The sequence below is a fragment of the Octopus sinensis genome, linkage group LG8 (genome assembly GCF_006345805.1).
Source record: "Octopus sinensis linkage group LG8, ASM634580v1, whole genome shotgun sequence".
Lineage (NCBI taxonomy): Eukaryota > Metazoa > Mollusca > Cephalopoda > Octopoda > Octopodidae > Octopus > Octopus sinensis.
In genome coordinates this window covers 50,722,929-50,750,415 of record NC_043004.1, presented here as the reverse complement: position 1 = coordinate 50,750,415, position 27,487 = coordinate 50,722,929, and the positions used below count along the sequence as shown (strand labels likewise).

The window sequence follows — 27,487 nt, the reverse complement described above, 5'->3', positions numbered from 1 at the left end:
AGTAAAGAAATAATTTCTAACACAGTTTATTAAGCCCGAGGAGTCAATTTCTTAGACTAGTCATTATTCTAGTCACCTCTTAGAAGAATAAAAGCTAAAGTCAACCCTGAGGGAGTTTGAACTTAAAATGTAAAACTGGTAAGGCACAATTTCTGAAGACCTACCAGGTACCTAACTTCCTTATCATAATAATAGTAATCACGACACCAACCTATTATAGGCACAAGGCCTGAAACTTGGTGGGAGGGAATGGTCAATTACACTGATCCTGGCACTTATTTCTATCAACTCAAAGACTGAAAGGCCAAGTCAACCGTGGCAGAATTTGAACGCAGAACACAATGATGGATGAAATGCTGCTGAGTATTTTGTTCAAAGTACTAATGATTCTGCCGCTCACAGCCACAATTCCTTAAATAACCCTCTCTACTACAGTCACAAGGTGTGAAATACGGAGGTAAGGGGAATAGTCAAGTATATAAACTGGTATTTCATTGATGGTAAAAGGATGAAAGCAAAGTCAACCTCGACGAGACTTGAACTCAGAATGTAAAAATGGACGAAATATTGCTAAGAATTTTGCCGCCTTAATAATAAAAATAAAAATAATTTTTTCTAGTGGAAGCACAAAGCCTCAAATTTGGAGGAAGGCATTAAGTTGATTACATCGACCCCAGGGCATAACAGGTACTTATTTAATCGATCCTGAAAGGATGAAAGAAAGTCGACTTTGGCAGAATTTGAACTCAGAAATATAATGGCAAATGAAATACAGCTAAGCATTTCATCCAGAACACTAATAATTCTGTCAGCTCACCACTTTAATCTTTTCTACTATAGGCACAAGGCCTGAAATTTGGCTGGAAGGGGTTAGTCAAGCTTGGTGGAATTTGAACTCAGAACACAATGGCAGACGAAATACAGCTACGCATTTCACCCGGCGTGCTAACGATTCTGCCAGCTTGTCATCTTAACGATGATTTCTAAAATGTGCAATTCCATAATTTTCTGGCAGTGATGCGGGTGGAGTGGTATGCTTGCTGACTTTGGCGAGAATTGAACCCAAAACTACAAATCATTTTTGTTTACCACTTTGCCAATACAGTCAACTATTGGCCCAATATGAATAATGTGATTAATATGAATAAAATAATTATTTCTTTTATCTTCCACACGGGTGGCGGCAAATAACTACGTAATTATATAATGCACTTTAATTAGTATTTCACGTCCAAAATTAAAGGAAAAAAAACACGTCAGTTTGTCTACTGGGTTATATAATTAACATTATTATTCTATACGTGGGGGTGGGTTGTCAGAACCGCTGGAGTGCCAGACAATATATTCAACTATTTAGTTACACCCAGAGTTCAAAAATCCACACACACACATAAACAGTGATTCCAACCAGGGTCTGTGTGCATGAGCGTGTGTGTGATGGGGGTATGACTGCCGACGGGTGGATTGATGGAATGGAAGGACTCTGCATTACCTATTTAAAAAAAAATTACTGGCATATATAAAATAATTTAAATCAACTAAAAATCTTCGATAACAGAGCTCCAGTATGGCCATAGAGCAACTAGTAAAACAGAAGCAGGCGTGGCTGTGTGGTAAGAAGCCTACTTGCAAACCACATGGTTCTGGGTTCGGTCCAACTTCGTGACACACCTTAAGGAAGTGTCTTCGGTTAAAGCCCCGGGCCGACCAAAGCCTTGTGAGCGAATTTGGTAGCTTGTGTAAATACATATACTCGTTAGTGTGTTTGTACCCCACTACCGCTTGACAACCGGTGTGGGTTTGTTTATAAACCAGTCACTCAGAAGCTTGGCAAAAAGGAACTTATAGGAAGAATACTAGGTTTAGAAAAATAAGTGCTGGGGTCGATTTGTTCGACTAACCCTTCCAAGGAAGTGCCCCAGCATTTCCGCAGTCTAAATTATTTAAACAAGATATCTACATTTAAAAATGCTTCGTATGTGTGTGTGTGTGTGTGCATATTATTATTACTAGTGTGCGCGCGTGAGTATTAAATTTCTATGAAGAAATTTGAACAAAGAAATAGAGAGAGGGGGGGGGGAGAAATAGAGGGGGAGAAGGAGAGAGCGTGTAGTTCACTGTATATGTATGTGCGTGCGCGCGTGTGTGTGTAATTGTGTTATGAACAAAAGAAAGTCACATACAGTGACAGTTATGGCGGTCATGATACCGGCAACACGTGCTTTAAACAACTGAAAACTGACAAATGCACATATTTTACACACACACACTCCTGCTTCTTTCTCCCTCTGTATATAATTTGTGTATAACATTTACAGCGAGAGAGAGAGAGAGAGAGAGATTACTTTGGTTACCAAATCGTGTTACGTTTGAACGCAGTTACACTTAGTCTTTTGTACGTTTGCATGTCACACGCATAAATACACATAATACGACTCACAAAGCTTTCAGCCCTGGAGCCAATTCTATAACTCCAACCCCATATAGGTGTGTGTGTGTGTGTGTATATATAAAGGGCGGCGAGCTGGCAGAAACGTTAGCACGCCGGGCGAAATGCGTAGCCGTATTTCGTCTGTCGTTACATTCTGAGTTCAAATTCCGCCGAGGTCGACTTTGCCTTTCATCCTTTCGGGGTCGATAAATTAAGTACCAGTTTCGCAATGGGGTCGATGTAATCGACTTAATCCCTTTGTCCGTCTTTGTTTAGCCCATTGTGGGTAGTAAAGATATATATATTAGTCAATATAATCCCATTGTAAGTTTAACTATAAACAAACCGTGACTATAAGACAGTGTTCTAACCTACAGCAGGTCGGTTAAAACAATGTGTATAAATATAAAATGTAATGATATATTCAATCACACACACACACAAAACTAAGTAGGTCTTATCACGACGCGGAATACAATTAAGAATTTAAAAGATTTGGACAGAAACTTATAGAAAGACTTCATATGTGATACGAAGATAGCTGGACTTTGTGATGGCGAAGATAATATCTATTTGTTACTGTTCTCTCTTCCTCACTCAGCCGGACGTCATTCATACACACACAAATTCCGTGTGTGTGTGTACACAACAAAGTCTATATTGAACTTTGTGACGATCGTTGGATATGGTGTACTTAAAACATGAGTTAGACCTGTTAATTCTCCCTATATATATATATATATATAGAGAGAGAGAGAGGAAGGTACAGTGTCCGAATAGCGACATAAAGAAGGACCTCCAGTTCGAACCAGAAGGGATCGTACAAGAACGACATATTGAACCTCGCTAATACCTACAGAAGCTCTGAAGCCTGGGTGTTTTATGGTTTATAAAACAGTATAAAGCCGTAATTAAGTCAGGTTAATTAATTAGTCTTACTAATCGCAGGTTGTCTCATTAGTTGAAAATATTATTTATAAGAAACGTACTTTTGGAGAAGAAGGTAAGTTAAGAAAAAAAGTATACAAAAAATAGTAATAACAACAATGATAATCTTTATATATAAAAGTGAGGTTGTGTGCTGTCTGTCTCCTACGATTTAGATTCCTAACTACTCCCACATTTTGCGGTGCAGTTTAACCAAAACCGGGTATCTTATAATCGTGATTAATATCGAGCCCTTCTGGGTATTAGCGCGCGTCTACGATGAGTCTACGATTTAAAAAAAAATTTACCATCATTTTTTTCCATTTTAATGCATTTTTTCGCTATTATATAAGGGAAGTAACTCTCTAAAAATGTCTACGATGAGTCAACGATAAAAAAAAAACTTACCATCATTTTCCCCCCATTTTTAATGCCTTTTTTGGCTATAACTCTCTAAAAATGCTTATATAGTTATTTCCCTTACAAACCCGAGCAACGCCGGGCGATACTGCTAGTAATAAATAAATGAATAAAATGAAAGCTGGCAGCATTGTTACAGCACCGAATAAAATGCTAAGCGTGCGATTTCTTCCGGCTTTACGTTCTGAGTTCAAATTCCACCTTTCTCCCTTTCAGGGGTCGATAAAAAAAAAAAAAGCAGTTCGGCTCTGGGGGCGATGTAATTGACTCGCCTCCTGCCACTCAACATTACTGACCTTGTGCGTATAGCAGGAAGGATGTTTTTAAAATAAATGTGTGTACTCCCTTTACTAGTTGCAATCACTGGACTGTGGCCATGCTGGAGCACCGCCTTGAAGGCTAAGTCGAACACATCGCCATCCCAGTACTTTTTAAATCTGTTAGTTACACTATCGGTCTCTCCTGTTGAACCGCCAAGTTACGGAGACGTAAACAAACGAACACCGTTGTCGAGCGATGAGGTGGTGGTAACAGAGGAGGACAAACATAAGCATATATATACATACATAGACACTCGACGAGCTTTCACCTAGTTTTTGTCATCCAAATTCGCTCACAAGGCGTTGCTCGGCTCGGGGACTTACATGGCAGAAGACACTTGCTTAAGGTATCGCGCAATGGAACTGAATTCAAAACCATGTGGTTGCAGAGAGGAACTTCTCAACCACACAGCCAAACCAAAACAACATTTTATCTTTTATTTGTTTCAGTCATTTGACTGCAGCCTTTGAAGGGTTTTAGTCGAACAAATCGACCCCAGGAATTTTTTTTAAAGCCTAGAACTTATTCTGTCAGTCCCTTTGGTCGAACCGCTACGTTACGGAAACGTAGATACACACACACACACATAAATATACGAAGAACTTCATTTAGTTTCCGTCTACCAAATCCATTTGTAAGGCTTTGGCCAACCCGAGGATATAGCAGAAGACACTTGAGATATTTTCGGTTTGAACGACAGTTTTTTAAAATAATTTCCACGTAACTAAACACTTTTAAACTTCGTATACTGGTAGAATGTGTTTATAAAACATCTTTTTCTCTTGGCTTTATTGAGAAAATTCTATAGTTTGTAAGATATTTGGGGCTTTTTTTCTTCAATTTCAACCAATCAATGACGTCTATTGAAGGTGAAAACATTCTGTTCCTCGTTTAAGAAACAGATTGGGTTTATTTACATTTCTGAAAAAAAAAAGAAAGGTACCCTTCCCCCACCCCTAAAACAGATTAAAATGCAATAGATCGATACTAGGTTCATAATTATGGGTGACAATATCATATGACACCGCTAGAAAAAAAAAAAAAAAAACTGCCGTTCAAACCGAAAAGATCCAACACTTGCCCAAAGTGGCACTGTGAGAATGAACCAGGTACCATGTGATTGGGAAGCAAGCTTATTACCGCACAGCCATGCAAATATATGGTCTTGTGAAAAATTTCGAAAAATGCTTAGTAACTTATGTGAAAAATGTCGATTCATTGAAAAGAATTATTCTAAGACTGTCAAGAATGCTTCTGAAAATTCTTTAGTGTGATAAGCCTTTCTGTATAAGCGAATCTGTAGGGACCACATATTAAATCAAAAATTTAATATCGAAACAATCGGACTCGGGAAGTGAGGGGAGGATTCAGAGAAAACCAGAGAGGTCGGTATCGGTAAAAGATTAGTTAATTAAATTAGTAAATTAAAATTATTTCAAATGCTTTGGGAGAGGAGCAGTGAGTTCTAATGTTCTTTGTGTAGCGACGTCTTTCTCTAAAGAAGTTGAAGATAGCAAAACAAAACTAACGAAGTTAGAGCCATATGTTTTAACTTACAGATACGAGGGTTGAAATTTTGGGAGAGGGAGTTAGTCGATTACGTCGAACCCGAAAGGATGACGACCATAGTGGAATTTGAACTCAAGACGTAAAATCAGAAGACGTCCTGAGTTCAAATTCTAATGATGCTGCCAGCTCGCCAATTTGCCATCACTTATAATAACGAAGGCGGCGAGCTGGCAGAATCGTTAGCACGCCGGCCGGGATGCCTAGAGGTATTTCGGCTGCTGTTACGTTCTGAGTTCAAATTCCGCCGAGGTCGACTTTGCCTTTCATTCTTTCGGGGTCGATAAATTAAGTACCAGTTACACACTGGGGTAGATATAATCGACTTAATCCGTTTGTCTGTCCTTGTTTGTCCCCTCTGTGTTTAGCCCCTTGTGGGTAGTAAAGAAACACATATAATAACGAGGTAACATTTGGTGAGGAGTAGTAAACGGCGCACATGGCGTTATTAACTTAATTGATTACTAAATATTCGTTTAATCCAAATGCTAGACTCGTGAAAGATATAAAAACTAAGCCAGTTTTAATATCATTCTCTCCCAACCTATTCGGTTCGTTCCATATTGCGCCCCACTGGAATTTTTACTTTTAACCCATGTTGCCCTACAAAATAGCTCAAACTGAACATAAGTCCCACCCCACCACCACATACACCAAATCTCCCAGCACTTTGTTATTTATTACTCCATTATTTTAAACTGAAAGAAAAAGAATGAAAATAAGGGGGGAAATCGGAACACCTGATTATATCCGAGTGAGTGGACAAACGAAAGGAGGTTTCACTCGACAAAGTTGGTAAGAGTTTCATATATTTTTAATAAATCCCTCACTCTTCTGATAGGTGATAAGATGGGTCCGTCCTATGAGCCCACGAAGTTAAGTCAAATGAAGCATCGAGTCAAACTCCAAATTGCAAGTGAACAACCAACTCACAGCTGCCGAGCCTGCGGTTAGCTGTGCTTCTTATTTGGACACAAGTTCTATATCCCAGCATTTTTGAGGGGGTGGGGAAGGGGGGGTTAGTTGGTATCATCAATCCCAGGACCTGGCTGGTACTTATTTTATCGATTCCCAAAAGGTCAAAGGCAAATTTGACCGCAGAAGTAAGGTGTCCCATATATCACGCAAAGGAAAAGAGTAGTTTCCATCGCCTCACCCTTCATTCTGTTTTTAGTACTCCCTTTACATACTTATCTAAATTCATACAATTCACCCTCTTGAATTATTTTCTTTATGCTTTATGAAAATATTTATGCAAATTTTGCTAACCCCAAATTACCACCATTGGATATACGTATGTTTTTATTTTTCCAATTCTCTCTCCAAGACTTATCCTATCTTTCAGAAGAAAGCGCGTTTAATCGAAACATTAAACATTCCTTTTTTTTTTTTAATCCAGTTTCCTCAGCGTCAAGCCAAGACAAACTATGTATTTAATTCTTACCTCGTTCTTCTATTGTATTTTCGTCACCTTTGCGCTGTGCATTCACAAAGTACTCAACTGCTCAACAAGTAGCGTGAGCTACAACTTTTATTGGTTCATCGAACAGAACATCTTCACAACATAACGGTGACCCTGTTCAACAGCTCAGGGTTTTCCGGGCGAGGAGACAAGAAGCACATTAACTCCTTTGAATCACCTACATGCGCGCGTATTGGACTATACTATTACTATTTACTATTTTTCTTGTTTCAGTCATTTGACTGCGGCCATGCTGGAGCACCGACTTTAGTCGAGCTAATCGACCCCGGGACTTATTCTTTGTAAGCCCAGTACTTATTCTATCAGTCTCTTTTGCCGAACCGCTAAGTGACGGGGACGTAAACACACCAGCATCGGTTGTCAAGCAATGCTAGGGGGAAAAACACAGACACACACACATACATACGACAGGCTTCTTTCAGTTTCCGTCTGCCAAATCCACTCACAAGGCATTGGTCGGCCCGGGGCTATAGCAGAAGACACTTGCCCAAGATGCCACGCAGTGGGACTGAACCCGGAACCATGTGGATGGTAAACAAGCTACTTACCACACAGCCACTCCTGAATTAATTAAAATGGGGACGAAAAATGGCTTTACCCTCAGGCGCCGAGAACCCTTGTTTCGTAACAGTATGCACACACTCTATATATATATATACACACACAAAAACATACTCAAATATACGATATATTTTCATATACACGAATATAAATACCTACATTATATATGGATCTCTCTCTCTCTCTCTCATATATATATATATATATATATATAAATAACAATGTGACAGCTGGTGAGTGTGTGTTATGTTGAGGTTGAGAGAAGACAAGGCTAGCCACTAGTTTCATTGTTAGCAACAGATTGTGTCCTTTTCAGGCTGTTTACTCACGGCTGCTATATATTTCTGGACGCGCACACACACACTTGCATATGCGGATATACACACACACACACGCATATGTGATATATATATATATATAATGTATGGAAAATTCAAACTGTTTTTAACCGTTGTTACAATATTAGGCGCACACACACACATGAAATACATGTATATCAATAACTTTTCAAATGTCTTTGTTCATGTGCGCCTAAAAAAAAAAAAGAAATACTTGACAGATGGTCTCGTTATAACTGTTTCTGATAGAGAGATAAGTGTATGTACGTGAATGTGTTCTCTCCAGTTAACAGATATTTGTCAAATACAACATTAATAAACCAGCTTAGCCAGCCAGCCAACTCGTCACTCTGTGAACCTGTCAACCACGTGGGTGAATGTATATCCGGGATCAAATCCTGGCCGGCAATAAAATACATACTAGTCAAATATCGAGTAATTTTACAGTTATTACTACTGTTCCCAACACAGTTAGGACCCTATGCCAGGAGAGGGTTTTGAAAGAGATGTCCCAATTATCACGTAATGGAAAAGAGTAGTTTCCATCGCCCCACAGTTCATTTTGCTTTTTGTACTCCAGTGGGTTCTTTTCCTTTTGAACGGCACTTTGTAACATAATTTCTAGGTAACTAATAAGTTTTAAACTTCGTATACTGGTAGAATGTGTTTATAAAACATCATTTTCTCTTGGTTTTATTGAGAAAATTCTATAGTTTGTAAGATATTTCGTCTGAAATTTCGAGCATTTCGGCAATTTTAACCAATCGATTACCTCCATTGAGCTAAAATCATTTGCTGCGTCTAAAACTGAGACACATCCTGTCACTAACCTTAAACCTAACCCTAAGGTTTTTTTTCTTAATTGTTAAATTAATTGTTACGCGTGTAAAAAAAAACGGAAGCAATGGAAAATAATTTAAACAATTAACAAACAAAATAATTCTATAATTTTATACACAAATTTAGGGTTAGGGTTAGTGACAGGATGTTGTCTGAGTTTAAGACGCAGCAAATGATTTTAGCTCAATTAGTGGCGATTCATTGGTTAAAATTCAAAAAATTACAATTTTATCAAGAAAGCCAAGAGAAAAAAATGTTTTATTTTGACACATTCTACCAGTATACGAAGTTTTAAAGTGTTTAGTTAACTAGAAATTGTGTGCCGTTCAAAAGGAAAAGATCCCTCCCGTGTTTCATACAACGGAAATGCTTTCTTAAGATGTAATGGGACTTCGAGGGACAATTCCCAACCCCACCTCTGTGTGTGTGTGTGTGCATAGATGTATGTATGTATGTGTGTGTGCGTGTATGTTTATATTAAGATATAATAAAAACAATTAAACATTAAACTTGATTTAAGCTTATCCAAACACTCAGTTTTCGGCGGCAACTTATGTGTGTTAAGCTTTATCATAACTTTGACAGGAGCGCCCATCAATTTTCACCAACCTACTCCACTTCCTTTTCAGACCCTCCTTTAACCGACTAGGTAGTGACTTTAAAGGAGGGCAAGACAGGAGCGGTTCAAAATACAGGCTACCACCCGCTTCAAACGAGGAACAAACGAACTTAAAGACTCAGTCTTCGGTGGTATATGTCTTAATAGTCCGTGATTATGATAAGCACGACGCCAGAAAATCGTGTCTGGTAATATCGATTTAAATTATCCCAATCTATGACTTGTGCCTGGTTTATCGACCCCGGAAGTAAAGCAAAACTGGGTTGACTAAATAAGGATTTGAACTTAGATTGTAACGAGAAATACAGCAAGACATTTTGTTCGACACATTACTCGAGTGCTCCATTTAACTGGACCCAGAAGGACAGAAAAACCGAATGACGGATACGGTGTGATTTGAAATTACAATGTCGAAGTAAGCAACTAACTACATACTAGACAACAAGTCGATGTTAGTTCGTTGTTTTACGTACCGACAGTAGAACCAGAATGGGGGGCATATTTAAATGAAGTCTGGAGAAAAATTGTGTGTGCGTGTTTGGATCGAGACTGGTTAGATTTGAAACCCGAATGCCAAGGGACGTAACTAAATATCACAAGTATGCAACACAACACAATGAGACATAGAGAAAGGTGGGGGGAGGTCTGAGTGCACCTTGTGTGGAGGATAAAATTGATACAGAAGAAAGAAAATCCGATCTGTATATACACCGCTGACATATATATATAAGCTTGTCAGAGAGTTTATTAGACATATGCTTCGTCAGGAAACAGTCGAGATAACTAATCTGTCATATATATATATATATATATATATATATATATGTGTGTGTGTGTGTGTATGCAAATATAAGTCTTCTGAGTGAAATATATATTACACACACACACACACATACGATATGAGTAGTACGCACTCAACGATGCTCATTTTACACGTGTCTTTGTGAAGCGGATGTGTGAGCATGTGTATACACACACACACACACACACACAGTTATGCATAAAAAGATAAAAACAGCAAATGAATATTTAAATCTAAACACACACACACAAACAGAGGTCTTCTTACAGTCAACATCACATGTTTATAACATAAACCAAGCATGCTTTAGAAAACAACAACAAGAAAAAAAAAACGTAATATGACAAAGAGTATGATTATATATAGCAAGAAATGACGGGCATTACCATCGAAACACGCACGCGCGAGCACACACACACACACACACGTGCGTACTTTCACACATACGCACTATTACACACGTGTACTCACTTAAGACGTGAGTGACAGGCGCGAATCAATACTGGCAGCCACACCGCACGCAACACATATTTGAAGCATGTGGACACACATACACAGATAGAGAGAGAGAGAGAGCGGGTTGTGTGCATGTCTGTGCGTGTACGATCAATACAGCAACACGGAGGAGGAGGAGTATACTGGCAAGACAAAGAAAAACGTGTATAGATTATGTGTATAAATATAATTTTAATCGAGAGAAGTTATAAAGCAAGGGTCGGAAGGGGGGGGGGGCTTTGTAGATGACATTTTTGTAAGTGGCGTACAAATATCTCGGCCCTCGAGTCAATTTTTTTATATATATATATTAACCCTAACCCTAAATGGCGGTGCCCCAGCATGGTCACAGCTCGTGAGCTGAAACTAGATAAAAAAAAAAAAAAAAAATATATATATAGTCGCAGGCGTGGCTGCGTGGTAAGAAGTTTGCTTCTCAACTACATGGTTCCGGGTTCAGTCCCACTGCGTGGCACCATGGCCTCAGGAAGACCGATTTGGTAGACGGAAACTGAAAGAAGCCTGTCCTGTCCTGTGTGTGTGTGCGCGCGCCTTTTCTCCCCCATCACCGTTCGACAACCAGTGTTGGTGTGTTTATGTCCTCGTAACTTAACGGCAAAAGCAGACTGATAGAACAAGTGCTAGTCTTAAAAAAAAAAAGTCCTGGGGTTGATGTGTTCGCAGTCAAATGACTGAAACAAAAAGGAACGTGTGTAGATTATGTGTATAAATATATACACATGCATTCATTTAATAGACTTCATTATAAGAATACACGCAAACAAATTATTATATATAACAGCTCTCTCTCTCTATTACGACACATACAAACAACCATACCATTATACACTTGTGCGTCCACACGCACAGTAGATACATTCATACCGGGTCAGTAGATTGACATATGCATAGTCAGGCATAAACACATACATACACAACACGCTAACAAAGGTTAAAGCAGATGTATTACTCCACAGACGTGACAGATATACACACATTGTGTCTGTGTGAGTGTGTGTGTGTGTGTGTGCGTGTGTGTATGAACATACATGGGACGTCAAATTTATGAAACTAAATCCGCAAACACTTAACTGACAATTACATATATTAAAAACAAAATGTGTTTTTTTACTAGTTTCAGTCATTGGACTACGACTATGCTGCGACACCAGTGGTTTGATCAGTAAGATCGATCTGCTAGTACTTAGATTTTCAATCTTATCGAACCGACATGAAACAAGGCCTGGATGCGGCACAAACAAACAACGCTGATTTTTACACCATGAACACACACACATGTACACATTCAAACGCACACGGCCTTACGACTGAAACGTATAAAAGAATATATAGGAAAAAATACGGAGAACTTAGAACGCATATATATATTTCTTTACTACCCACAAGGGGCTAAACACAGAGGGGACAAACAAGGACAAACAAACGGATGAAGTCGATTACATCGACCCCAGTGCGTAACTGGTACTTTATTTATCGACCCCAAAAGGATGAAAGGCAAAGTCGACCTCGGCGGAATTTGAACTCAGAACGTAACGGCAGACGAAATACGCCCGGCGTGCTAACGTTTCTGCCGTATACAGATAGGCCCGTACACATATTTAAGACCAGTTCACATATCAAAACACTCATGTTTTCGTAAACATTCATGACATACGCTCACATTACATATTCGGCGAACTGCAAGAAACACTTCTGAACAAAATCAGGCTGTATAAGTGAAAACTAATATCATATAGTTATAGTCTATCTTCGGACACATTGTCCTGATGAGAGCCAACACTTCATAACATTTAAGGGCGATGCGATACGTTCATCGCCGGAAAGGCAAAGGAGAATCAAATGTTTACATGTGCTGCAATACAAACCAGATACAAAACAAGAACAGACGAAATATCAAGTGTCAAACACCTATTTCACTATCTTCTTTTGCTCGGCTCAAACCCTTCAGTTTGACCAGATCAAGAACACAAATATTTTCAATTTATGCAAATAATAATAATAATAAAAATAAATACAAATATAAAAACTGATATATTCAAATCGTTGAAATCAACATTTAAATCGGATTTTAAAATAAATATGGAAATGAGCAGTTTATAGCGATTGTATATAAATACTTGGTAGTTTGATACACCCAGCGACATAGATATTACGATATGCGAACACAAGTAACAAAAACGCTTGCTGCCATACGTAATGAGACGAGACATAGAGGAAGCTAACACACAAACACACCGAAGCTTGGTTTGTGTGAGAGTACATGTGTATTGGATTCTCTTTTCATTGGTCATTGAACTTTCTGAAATGAAACTTAGTATTTTACGTGTTGTTTGACACACAAAAAGAAAGACACTTTAGCACACACTATATTCTCTTTACTCTTTTACTTGTTTCAGTCATTTGACTGCGGCCATGCTGGAGCAATGCCTTTAGTCGAGCAACTCGACCCCGGGACTTATTCTTTTTGTAAGCCCAGTACTTATTCTATCGGTCTCCTTTTGCCGAACCGCTAAGTAACGGGGACATAAACACACCAGCATCGGTTGTCAAGTAAACACAGACACACACACATACATATATACGACAGGCTTCTTTCAGTTTCCGTCTACCAAATCCACTCACAAAGGCATTGGTCGGCCCGGGGCTATAGCAGAAGACATTTGCCCAAGATGCCACGCAGTGGGACTGAACCCGGAACCATGTGGTTGGTTAGCAAGCTACTTACCACACAGCCACTCCTGCGCTTATATTATAAATTTAAAAACAATTTAAACCGAAATTTTGACACTCAGTCTAGAGACATCATATGACTTGCATTTGAAGATCTTTCGTTTTATGCACATAAAATGGTGAAGAACAAGGTGAAAGGAAGACGACTGCCAAACCATTTACATGGTAAACCAGTTTTCATTTTGAAGGGATTTCCGGAGATTCACGCATGACCTAATATTAACTTGATACTCCGTATCTCGTCAATCGTGTCCATTTGTGACGTTGCAATAATAGTTACTTCGCCAAACACGGTATGGTTAGATTATGATTTGCTGACGAGGTCAGAAAGACCAAAAAAAAAAAAAAAAAAAAAACATATTGAATTGTGCAGTTTCCTCCTCCCCAGCATTTAAATGTTCCATTACATTGGCTTCAAATTTTGGTACAAGGCCAGCAATTTCGGGAGCGGAGTAAGTTGGTTATATCGACCCCAGTGCTCAACTTAGTTTATCGATCCTGAAAGGATGAAAAATCAAAGTCGACCACGGCAGAATCTGAACTCAGAACGTAAAGATGGACAAAATGCTTAGCGGCATTTCGTCCGACGTGCTAACGATTCTGCCAACTTATGATCCGCCTTATGATCCATATATATTCGTGTCAAATTTTAGCACAAGGCCAGCAAATTTGGGAAAGGAATTAAGTCAATTACATCGACCCCAGTGATGAACTGGTACTTATTTTATCGACCTCGAAAGGGAGAATGGCAAAGTCGACCTCGAATGAATTTGAACTCATAACGTAAAAACGAAATGCCGCTGAGCAGTTTTTGCCCGGCATGCTAACGATTCTGGCAGCTCGCTGTCAGAAGGTTCCATATATATTGACACTAACTTTGAGTCTGACTGGCTCTAGATTTAAAGCTGAGGACTTCAAATACATACAACTGAAAATATTCTGGGTGGATGGAGGTTGTCAACGGAAGAACATGGAGAAACTAAATAGGTTATTTACTTTAATCATAATACGGTTATTTTTATAGTGTTTAATATAATTACATATGTATGTACACAGATTTACATGTTATATGCCTTATTCCTCTAATTTAAACCATTGAAAATTATCTAAGGAGCTTCTAATGATTTCGCCACCGGCCAGAAAAATGTCACGTTTGGCGACTAGTCCTACACGTTCATAAAACGGGATGAAAGAGGATTAACTGATGGCTTTGTTTTAAAATTCACGTTTTCTCTATATACAATCAAGAGTAAGGGACGAATAGTCACTGGTAAACTTATTTTTGACATTGACAGCAATGCGAATTTCAATAGACCTCATAGAGTCAAAGGTCTTCCTCATTCACCCACACCATCAAGGAGGAGTAGACACCGCAATAAGTATAAAAGATCGATCCACGCTGAGTTGATGTCAACATGTTTAAACGTCATATGGACTTCATCATACTGTTGTAAAAAATCCCAGGTAAACTTTACACCACCGCAAGCAACACACGAAGTCAGAGACATTGAACCTTCCTCTTATTCTAATGCTGGTAACCATATCAAGGTCACAGTAAAGTGGCCGAAACTCACTCATGGAAGTAAAAAAAAAAAAAAAACTACTTTTCTCTACCCTTGGTGCGTCTTAGCAAGCATTATAGGCCACAGGGCTAATCAATGCTCTGCGCCCGTTTACTTATTGACAGCAAGCCACAAGACCAGTGAAGCAACTGTCCAGTTTGCCCCCGTCTTCAGACGGCACTACGCGCTTGTGTATATTTAGCCTTGTCAAACAAACATTCTGTCATCATAAAGAAACCCAGGAGGTGGTAGGAAATTTATTACTATTATTTTAATTACTGGAGTAATGTATTTATCAACCTCGACAGTACTGAATACTTTCGAGTGTGTATGTATGTATATATATATATGTGGCCAACCGGTAAGACAAAGCCAGTCGCTTACATATATACACATTCATACAGGAGACAAAGCAGGTCCTGTTTTTTTATTTTTATTATTTCTTTTGTTTTAAATTTCCGTTTTTTCTTTGTTTTTAGGAAACAAGTGCAACGGGTGAATTAAAGAAAGAATAGGTGGAATTCGTGCCCGAAGTCAAGGTACACGCGTTCAAACCACAGCTGGAACTGTGTAACAATAACGTCAGAAGCAACAATTGCTAAATATGTTCGGCCTAGACAAAGGTTTTCGGTGATGACTGCTGACGATGAGAGATGTGTTGACTGCTGCTGCTGACGTTGGAGTTGGTGTTGTTATGGTGAGGGTGGTAGTGGCGGCGGCGGATTGTGATAGTGCTGATGTTGTTTATTGTTGATATTTTGTTATCGCATGGCGGTGAAGGAGACGGGAGTTATATTTAGTTTGCGAGGGAGAGAGTAGAGAGTGAGAGAGAGAGAGAGGAGCAGTACACTGCGCGTGTGAGTGCGTATATTAATGCATTTAAAGGCAATCAATGTACAGAAGAATATGTGTGTAAAATATAGATTATATTCAGCTAGCTGTATGTGTGTAAACTGTGTATGCGCGAAGACAAAGAAAATTCGAATAAGACTGTATTCACGTAATGTGTGCGTATATATATACATTTGTATATAATTATATATTGCATGCATACACGCATTACATAAATGTGCACATATATTATACATACACACACATTCAAGACTTATGAATCAGGGTTAGGAAATTTGACCACGCGCTCACACACGCATCATTGATGTTAACCTAAATTAATGAATTTCAAAAAAATTTTTTTTAATATTTACACATAAACCGTTTTATATTAACCTATATTGTTAATGAAATTTTAAATAAACACACGCGCGCGCTCGAATGTGTGTGTCTGTGTGCTTAGATGGATGGATGGATGGATGGAGAGGCAAATATTACACAGGTAAAAACTACACACACGCATCGACATTGAAACCAAGATCAAGTTACAACACCGCGAAATGTCAAGTCCATTGATGCTAGTCTCTCTCTCTCTCTCTCTCTCCACTACGAACCAACAGAAGCAGTCGGTAAGGCTGTCGCTCAACCAGCTAGAAATAGCAGCCATAATACCATCACTCCCAAATACCACCTTTAATGTCTTGCTTGAAGAAGCAATAAATAATAGTCCTAGAAAATAAAGTTGTGGAGGGTCACGGCCGGAAAGCCTTTGATCAAAGATCTACTCACTATTAGCCTTCAGCACAAAACACCATAACAATGAGCAAAAGACGAATAAACACTATATCATTCTGATACTAGAGATAAGTACTAAAGGAGAGTGGGGGAGGGGGTTATACCGAATCAGCAGTGATGGTCATGGCCGTAATGGTATCAGCGTTGGCGGCAGTCGTGTGGTGGTTATTAAATGTGCCGATAGAGAGACAAGTAGAACAGAATACTAAGTGAGGAGGTGGGGTAACTCGTTGTAAGTTAATGAAGAAGGTGAGATAAACAAAGGCAATGGAAGGTTGCCCAAGCTGGTGCACTATAGGTTTACCCAATGACAACAGCTGTATTAGAAAGAGAGAGAATGGGGGGTGGGGATCACCCAAGAATGACAGCTGTGAAAAACAGAGAGAGAGAGAGAGAGAGAAAGTGTGATTGGGTGGGGGGTTACCCAAGGACAACCATAACTATTAAGCATCAACATGAACAACAAATAATGTGTCATTGTTTAACTGACTAATCACACACGAATATATCTATATATATATATAATATATATATATATATAATATATATATATATATATATTATATATACACACACGTGAACGTCAGTCTGTGGTTGGTGATTAACGTTAAATTTAAGAGATTCAAGGGCGCGCGCGCACACACACATATGTATATATATATATATATTATATATATATATATATATATATACACACAAGCTAAAGTCAAGACGTGTTATTACTAACAGCGAGGTCCATTAAAACATACACTATATATCCATGTGGTCTTCAGTTTATTATCGATATATATACATAGTATATATATATATCCCGGATGAGGTTTTTATTGTTAAACGTTCTCCCCCCCTCCCTCTACATATCTATACATGTGTGTGTGTGTGTGTGTAAGCGTATGATATGATTATCAACATTAAAGACAAAGAAATACCTGTTAAATATATATCCTATCACACACTATTGTTCGCCCCCTATCAGCACATACACGTGTAAGTCTATACATGACACAAGGTCATGTATGTGCGTACACGTTTATATAACCTTAGTGCGTGTGTGTGTATATGTGAGCAGAAATAGCTACATGTGTGTTTGTGTACGAAGAGGATGTCTTCAAATCTATCAACAAAATGTCAAAATTCCAACTTAAGAAGCATGTATACACACATGCATTATATAAAGGCACAGGCGATAAACAAAGCCACACAAAATTAGAACTTGCTGTTATTCACATATACTTATTCATACATACACAACACCACACATAAACACACATGCGTGTATTTTTATATATATATATATATATGCACATACACACACACACTTACAGCATCGACACGCAAAAGCTCTTACAATAATCAGCACATTAATTCAGATTTTATATCTATCTACATATGTATTATAAAACACTGAATATTCATATAAAACAACAAGCACGTTTATACACTCGTCAGAGCCTTACAGTTGAAGAACAAAATACGGATGTAAAATTTCAAATGATAACGAAAAAATATAAGAGAAAAATACCAGCATGTGTTATATACATGTGTGCGAACACACACATATAGTATATATATATATATATATATATATATATATATATATATAGCGGTGTTTGTGTACATCTAAGTGCCAAGTAGAAAGCCTTAGCTATGACAATTACCATCACGAAACCAGAACTGTCTATACACATGTTGCAATCTGCCTTGAGCTAAACCACGTGCTCGCAGTGTAGACATTTCACACACGTTCATTTGCTTTACTCTTTTCTTCGCCAGCTCTAACATAAAAACAATCGTATATACACCACTTCATACAGTGTATATATATATATATATGATTGATAGATAGATAGCTATTAGACACATATGCATGAATAAACGCATGCGGGTGTTCAAATCGAAGTGGCACAGACGGGAGAAAAAAGAAACAAAGGCTTTCCTTGTCAATTACAAATTTTCATACACATTGTTAACATTAATGCAATATATCAAATACACACGTGCGTATGAAACTATATACGCATGTGGATGGATGTATATACGTGTGTAAGACTTAGGACGGGGGATATTAAGAATCTACTAAAAACTCTTTTTATGAAAAAATAAATATCAAGAATAAATTTATATATACACATATATCATATGTATAAACATAACACGTGTATATAATAATCACGTTTATCTCATCACAAAGGAGGAATTATTCCCTTACATAATACAAACTACAAACACATATGACAAATTATATATTTATGCGAATATATATAACTTTTACATAAGTAATTATCTATGATTTTAAGTAAACAAATATAATATATGACTAAATTTTAAAACTCCCTCCAAAAATATATATTATATACACGCACCATATTTAAAATTTTAAACTTTTCTTTCACTTCTGACATGTGGTAGCGAAGAATGACAAATCTACACATTATCAGAGACATGTCTTTATATATATACATACACACGTGTATAGAGTGTATATATATATAGGAAATACATGTAATTTCCGATCAAAGACCACACAAAATTTGACACACGTGTGTATAATATAGAGATTTTTTTTCTACTTGGCGGGGGGAACGTATGTAGGTGTGCGTGTAGCTAAAGAAAATTGTATTAAATTAAAATAGATGTTTATACATGTGTCCATAATATATAGCTTCATCTAAACACACATGGAACAAAAAAAAAATTAACCATCTCATACAACATGAAACATATGTAAGTATATATATATATATATATATACGCACGTGTTGTGTGTGTGTGTGTATGTATGTATATGTATATATATATATATATACGGAAAATATAGCTAGATAATTTTTGTTTTTTTCTTCTTACCTTGACAAGGAATTTGGTATTGAAGTGATAGCAAAGCTAAAATAGCGCTTTGCTCGTCTTTATCCATTTTGTTATTGTGGCAAGAGGAACAGTTGTCAAAAGAACGATGTCGAATTCATGGGAAGAGGGAGGGGGAAGGAGAAAGAGAGAGTCAAACTGATATAGCGGGGGGGGAGAATGAGTGAGTGAGCGAGTGAGTGAGTGAGAGGAGAATGAGTGAGAGGAGATTGACAGAAGAATGAAACAACGCCACGGTGAGCGAGCATTAAACTGCCAAACCAGCTTGGCTGACTGTTCCGAGTTCAAATAAGCATGAGATCACTGGGCCTGCCTTGTTGTTTAGTAGTTTGGGTTTCTCGTCTTCCTCTCTCTCCCTCTCTGTGTGTGAGTGTATAGACATATAGATACACACAAACACACCACACACATATATAGATATATGTGTGTGCGTGCGTGTGTATCCTGTATGTATCGGTCTGTTTTCCTTCTCTCTCTCTCTCTCTATATATATATATATATATATATGTGTGTGTGTGTGTGTATAAATGTATGTTTTCCTTCTATTTGCTTCTTATTATCATTAGTATGTCAAGTCTGTCGTTGTTTGGAAAGTTGTTGTTGTTGGTAGTAGTAGTAGTAGTAGTAGTAGTAACAAAGATAATGGTGTTAGAGGTGGTGGTGATGCTGGTAGTGGTGTGGTGACGATGGTGGTGTTGTTGTTGTTGGTGTTGGAGGTAGTGATGATAGCAGCAATGCCAATGATAATGGTAATGATGATGATGGTGGTAGTAGTAGCGGTGTTTGAGGTAACGGCGATAAGTAGAGATGGTGATGGTGGGGGTAGCTGCGGTGGTGATAGTTAGAGTGTCTCCTGCTACTGTTATTATTGTTGTTGCCAACTTCTTCACTCACTCACTCACCACTCACTCAACTGATTGACATTGAGAGAGGTGAGGTGAAGTGAACATTTCACAACACTTATATGACACTTCGCTACACCACGAGGCAATAAGGGAAGCCAGTTCGCGGCGCTGAATATGCTAGAAATATCAACTAAATCTCCTATAAATGAAATCCTAATGTCTTAAGTAAGGGAAGAACATATTAGCAAATATAGTCCTTGCATAACGCCATAAAAAGGGATATTTTACGACACGGATGCCTTTCATTATGAGACTACTCATTTAAGATTGACCCAGGGCCCCCAAAAAAAACTACTTCACCATACCACACGCTACCTTATTACTTTACTACTTTAAAAAAATTGTATTTGAATCTTGTAGTCCTTTTTGTATAAAAGCCCAGATGGTCACGGCTGGAAAGCCATAAACTTAACTCAACTCAAACGTCTGACAGGTCAGTCATACTGCTCAAGATTGAGTGAAAGTATAACGATGAGAAATGAAAAAAAGAAAGAAAGAAAAGGATGTTTGTGAGTGAAACGCACGTGGAGTGAAAGGTGGAGTGTGACTTATAAGCTCCGCCCAATTTAAATTGATGACAGACAGATAAAGAGCGGGAGGAAGAAGAAGATAGCTACAAAGACAATAGGAAGGTATATATATATATATATATACACACGCAAATATATATATATATATACACACACACACATATATAAATATATATGTTATATATGTGTGTGTGTACATACAAAATATGTATGAGGTAGGTAGGTAGGTCGTGAGATAAATAGAGGTAAGGTTAAAAACAAAGACAGAGGTCTTAAATATTAGCAATACGTGCCACCGAATACTGCGTCTTTGGACTTGTTCGTGTAATATTCTCGGCGCCAGTACACGCGCGCGCACACATGTGTGTGTGTGTATGAGATAAATTTATTTCTTAAAACTTAGGTGTGTATACTTAGTTTAGCGACGTACGGTGAACAAAGGAATAAAGACAAAACTACAACAAATTTTCGTGTATATATATATATATGTATATATGTATGTATGTATGTGTGTGTGTGTGTGGACATGCAACTGAGAGTCAATTGTCAGAACCAACCTGTAGAGAAAGAAATGAGGTGGGAGAAGAGGTAGGTGTGGCTTAAGGATAATGATATAGATAGATAGATAGATAAATAGATAAAAACTAAGAGATATGTAGATGTGTATAGCTAGACGGAGAAGAGATAAATATAGATTGACTGACAGATTGTTTAGACAGTTAGAAAGACAGATAACTAGGTACAGGAATAGATAAATAATGTTGACAGGAAGATAGACAGACAAACAGATAGATAGATAGACAGATAGATAGACAGATAGATAGATAGATAGACAGATAGATAGATAGATAGATAGATAGATAGATAGATAGACAGATTGATAGATAGATAGATAGACAGATTGATAGACAGATAGATAGATAGATATGAATGATATAAAGGTTTGTACAACTCGAGTGATAACAAAGAAGATATTAAAATATGTAAATAAGTAGATAAATGCACAACACACACGTGTGTGTGTGTATGTAGGTAGCTTGCCAGACAAATAAACTGATAGGTAGGTTCAGAGATATAAACAGACGTAAACAGATAAACATGTCGACAAACTTGTTAGAAAGATACAGACTGACAAACATTAAATTGAAGTTTACCCACTTTTCGTAGAAATACGCATATATATATATATATATATATATATACACTCTTTCACTTTCTTTCTCTCATTCTTCTTTTGCTATCGCTATCTTTTAATTCTTGATATCTCTCTTTTCAACTTTCTTTCTTTCATTTTTTCTCTCTCTCTCTTTTCTCATTGTCAGCTTATTCCTCTTCCTTTTTCTTTCTATTCTCTCCCTCTCATATCGCCTCCTCTCTTACTCTATCTGTCCTCCTCACTCTCTCTCTCTTTTCCTCTATATCTTTTACTCCACCTTCTACACTCTCTAACATTCTCTCTCATGATATCACTCCCTGTCCTTTTGCCTCCCACTACTGCTCTAACCGTTCCTCTCTTTTATTGTTCTCTCACCCCTCTCTCTCATACACATTTGGCCTTCCTCTCACCATTTCCCCTCCCAGTCTCTCTTTCTTTTCTTGCTATTCTCTCTTCCTTTTCTTATTCTATCATCATTTTCTATGACATTTAGACATTCAAGCGCCCCCATTTCTCTCTTACTTTCTAGTTCCATCTCTCTCACTCATTTTCTTTCTCTCACTCAAACTATCGCCAACAAGCTTTACTCTCTCGCTTTCTCAAATTATCGTTTACAAGCTTCATTCTCTCACTTTCCTTCTTTGTATCCCTTAATCTCTCAAACAATCATCTACAAGCTTTACTCTCACTTTCTCTCATTCTCTCTCTCACTCACTCACGCTCTCTCTCCCTCCCTAAACTATCGTCTGCTAGCCTTACTCTCTAATTCCCCCTATCTCTCATTAGCTTTATTCTCTCACTTCACCTCATCCCTCTTCCTCTCTCTCCTAAACTATCGTCTACAAGCTTTACTATCTCACTCACTCTCTCTCTCTACCTATCTATCCCTGTTACTATCATACTGTCTCACTATCTCACTATTTGCAATACATCACTTAAAATACCATCAACCATCAAGGTCTCTCATTAACTATATATCTCCTACAAAATATCTTCTATTTCTTCTCTAATTCTATCACTATCAAACTACCGTCTGCTATTTCTGTTTCCCTCTCTCTAACTTTCATATCCTTTCTCTCAAGCTACCTTCTGCCCGTCACACACACACTCTTACTGGAACTCTTTAACATACGTATATTGCTCTCTCTCTCTCTCTCTCTCTCTCTCATACACTTCCAATCCTCCCTTTCATTTTCCCTTCACTCATTCTAACACTTCAGTTAATCTTCTTTTCTTTCCCTCTCTTTTTTCTCTCTCACCTTTAAACTGCTGTTGATCAGCGTACAGCTCTCTGATTTGTAACTCGTATAATTCAAGTTCGCATGTGCCTATTTTATGGCATGTATCTATCTATCTATCTATCTATCTATCTATCTATCTATCTATCTATCTATCTATCTATCTATCTATCTATCTGTCTGTCTGTCTTTCTGTCTATGTGCCTATCCGTCTCTCTCTCTCTCTCTCTATCTATCTATCTATCTATCTATCTATCTATCCATGCTTGCATACATACATATATTTATACTTGTATGTACGTACACACACACACACACACACCACACACACACACACCACACACACACACACACACACACTCAGAGGAATCCCTTGCTTTGCGGAAGTTAATACGTTCCTGAAAATCTGGCCGTAACGCGAAATTTCGAAATGCAAAATTAATTTTCTCATTGATTTTCATATAATCAAGCTAGATTGCGTTTCTACGGACATTTTCAAAGAGAACAAAAAAAAAAAAGAAGCACAAGAAAACAGAACAAACAACGTGATCATCTTTACACACGAAAATAACTATTTCTTAAACATACAAAGTACAATATACGAGGTAGTATCAAAAGGTTCTCGAACTAGTTACGTTTAATGAAAAATAACTTATTTACCTAAGTTTTAACATCATCTCCTTCGAAATAGTCACGACGCACAGGAATACACTGGTCCCAGTGTTCCTGTCACTTTTGGAATCCAGCCCGTTTTCTACAAGCGAGTCGAAGACCTTCTGCGTTGCGCTCTGGATCTCGATAATGGTGTTAAAAGGGGCGACCTTTGAGCTGCGTGTCCATTTGGGGAAGAGATGAAAGTCCCTAGGTGCTAAATCTGGCGAATACGGCTGGTGCGGAAGCGATACCATGTTTTTTGGGGTGGGATGGGGGCTCGGAGGGCTCAGTGACAGGGTGAATTGTTGTTGTGAAGAATCCAATTCTTTGCGCACCACAGATCCAATCGCTTTCGCCGAATGGCCTCCTTCAAACGCTTCAAAACGTCACAGTAGAACACTCGACTTGCCGAAGCATGCTCGATGTCTCCGTAGTAGACTTCCAAAATTTAACGCATAATTTCACGTTGGCTTTTTGTTCTTGTCCATGGCAACATCGCAGATTACAGCATACACTTAGTCACAAAAACACAAATCTCACAACTTGCAAAATAAACACAACGATGACATTCGGCACACTGCCTCATGAAGGTCCCTGCTGGTTCTCAATGTGCTTGCAACCGTGTGCTGTCATCTGTTGGCACGCTACAGAACTAGTCCGGAAATGTTTTGATACCATCCCGTAGATACATAAGACACAAGAATATTCTAAGAGGAATAAGTTAAGGAGTTAATAAGAATCATAATATCGTGAGAGTACGTTCTTAGCACAAAAGATGTTGACAAGTTTGTGAGGTGTGGTGATGGAATGAGAATTACGAGGAGGCAGGGGGGATGATATTTACTATCTTATGTCTTGAGAGTTGAAAATCTTATGCAAAGTTTGTTGATTATAACGCATGATCTCTTTGTACAGCTCAGTATCGGAACTGAGCTCATTGTAAACTCCTCTTATAATTCTTATGTGGCCGTCACGATTAGAGTCATTATCAACAAAAACCTGCAGACCTTCATCTGTAAGTGCCAACCCTTTAACAATAGTTTTTTTCAAGTCAATTTAAGTGGGGTACGTGGAACTTCCGTTGTCTTATCTGTATTTTCAACCTGTTTTTTTTTTCTCACAGCACCAGCTCCTCGTAAGATAAACTTTCTCTCTAGGACACTAGCAACTCACTCATCTCATTCTCTATAACTTCTTCAAATCCTGCATCCTTTGTAAGTGTCACAATGCCTTTCCAAATTTGAAGTAAATTTTCTGCTTGCGGAAAACTTGCAATACCACGGATACAGTCTGGCCGTATACGTTTCCAAGCACTATTCAAAGTTGAAGGTCTCACTTCATTCCAAATCGGAGGTAGATTAAACTTAGTATAACTTTTGAAAGCCCTTAGATTTTCGGAATGTTTCGCGTGTACGGGTTTTAATTTCAAATCACCAGCGGCATTTCTTTCTCAAAGTGCCAGACGATTTTTAGAAGCTTTAAATCCTGGTGTTGATTTTTCTTCTCGAGAAATATAATTTCTAGCAGGCATGCACTTCCAGAAAATTGCAGTCTCATCACCATTGTATATCTGCTCTACTTGATAGCGTCTTTCCAGCAATCATTTTCCTCGGCTACCCAGAACAATTAGCAGCAGCCTTTGTATCAGCGCTCGCAGTTTCGCCAGTCATTTTTATGTTGTGCAACTTAACGTGCTTCTTAAGCCTTTCAAACCAACCTTTACTAGCTAAAAAAGTTGTTTTTTTTTCATTAGAAGTTTCACCATTTTGCTGCAAATTGTCGTATAAACTTTTGACTCTTTTTGAAATACCATCGTGCTTATCGGCACATTACACCGATTCTAAACCTCGATCCATACACTCAAAAGTCGTTCCATTTTAAGCATCACTTTAAATCTGTGGGAAAATAAGATCGGGACAGTTTACAGAATAGATTTTTGAGCACTTAACATAATTTTTGCCCTATTGTTACGATTTGTTCTCACTGAAGACATTGCAAGATTTAATATTTTGGCAATATAACAAAGTTTTACTTCTGCATCAAGAGTTTTTAAAACGTCAAGTTTGATTCCAGTGTAATTTCTTTATGGTTGCTTTTCACAACTGCCTTCAGATCTACTTGATAGCGTCTTTCCAGACATTTTAAATTGAAGGCAAACCCAATAGCAGCAGCGATTAATTATCCACAACATCATCAACATCATTCATCATTGTTCGACCGTGGTCGAGACAATGGAATTTACCATGCTGCGCCAGACTTCACGGTCCATCATGACATTACGGAGGTCCTGTTGCTGGATGCCTGTATCCCTGGAGATTACATCAGGGTAGGAGAGTGTGCACCCTCTGGCATTGCGAGTAGATGGCTTCCAGAGGAGGAGAGTAGAAATTACCTCTTTTTCAGCTCTACAACAATGTCCAGCAAACTAGACTCTCCTACCTTTCACAAGAGATGACACAGGTGGTAGTTTCCCATTATTTGCATTTTGGTTGGATGGCGCTTCCACGAGAGATTTTGAGCTCTCATAAGGAGGCGACAAATATGTAGCAAAAACAGTTCCCCCAGGAAAGACTTGCTTTGTGAGAGCGGAAAATTGCCTTGTTCCTCCTATTCATACAATAATGAAAATGAGAAGAAAAGGTGGAGGGCTCAGGGACAGAAAGTACAATTAGCGGATAGAAGAGTACCAATAAAAATAATGGCGCGCGCACACACATGCTGAAACGCGAACGCTCATGCATACACACACAGGCGCGCGCGTTGGTGTACATGCTGACATGTTTACCCAGTTGGATTCAAAAGTTGGTGGTCGATAGTAGCGATGATGTGGGTTGTATTGGTTTAGATGTTTGTGATGGTGCGTATTGTTGGTGGTGTGGTGGTTATGTTGTTTTTGCTAATTGTATTGTTGTGGCTGTTCAATCTCAATTCAATACTCATAGACCTAAGATCAAATACATTTCATTCAACTCTTAAAATACACTCGGACAGCGCATTATTTGTTTTTATTGAAATGGATTTGCTTTTTCGACTTCATATTACATATTACTGTTGCTGTTGGTGGTTGTGTTCGTATTGACGATAGCAACACACAAACACATACATACATACATACATGCATGCATACATACATACATACATACATACATACATACATACATACATACATACATACATACATACATACATACATACATACATACATGCATGCATACATACATGCATACAAACATACTTACATACATACATACATACATAAATACATACATACATACATACATACAAACATACATACATACATACATGCATACATACATACATGCATGCATACATACATACATACAAACATACATGCATACATACATACATGCATACATACATACATACATGCATTATA

At 38.0% G+C, this 27,487-nt stretch overlaps 1 protein-coding gene across 1 annotated transcript in view; it reads right to left on the bottom strand.

Annotated features, from left to right (window-relative positions):
• The window catches only part of LOC115215153 (homeobox protein PKNOX1), a 30,770-nt gene extending 10,736 nt beyond the window's left edge, over positions 1-20,034 (bottom strand). Inside the window, exon 1 of the mRNA XM_029784325.2 lies at positions 19,590-20,034. Within this exon, the coding sequence (XP_029640185.1) occupies positions 19,590-19,656 (67 nt within the window). The 5' untranslated portion in view covers positions 19,657-20,034. The remainder of the gene's footprint in view (positions 1-19,589) is intronic.
• Between the last annotated feature and the right edge of the window lie 7,453 nt (positions 20,035-27,487).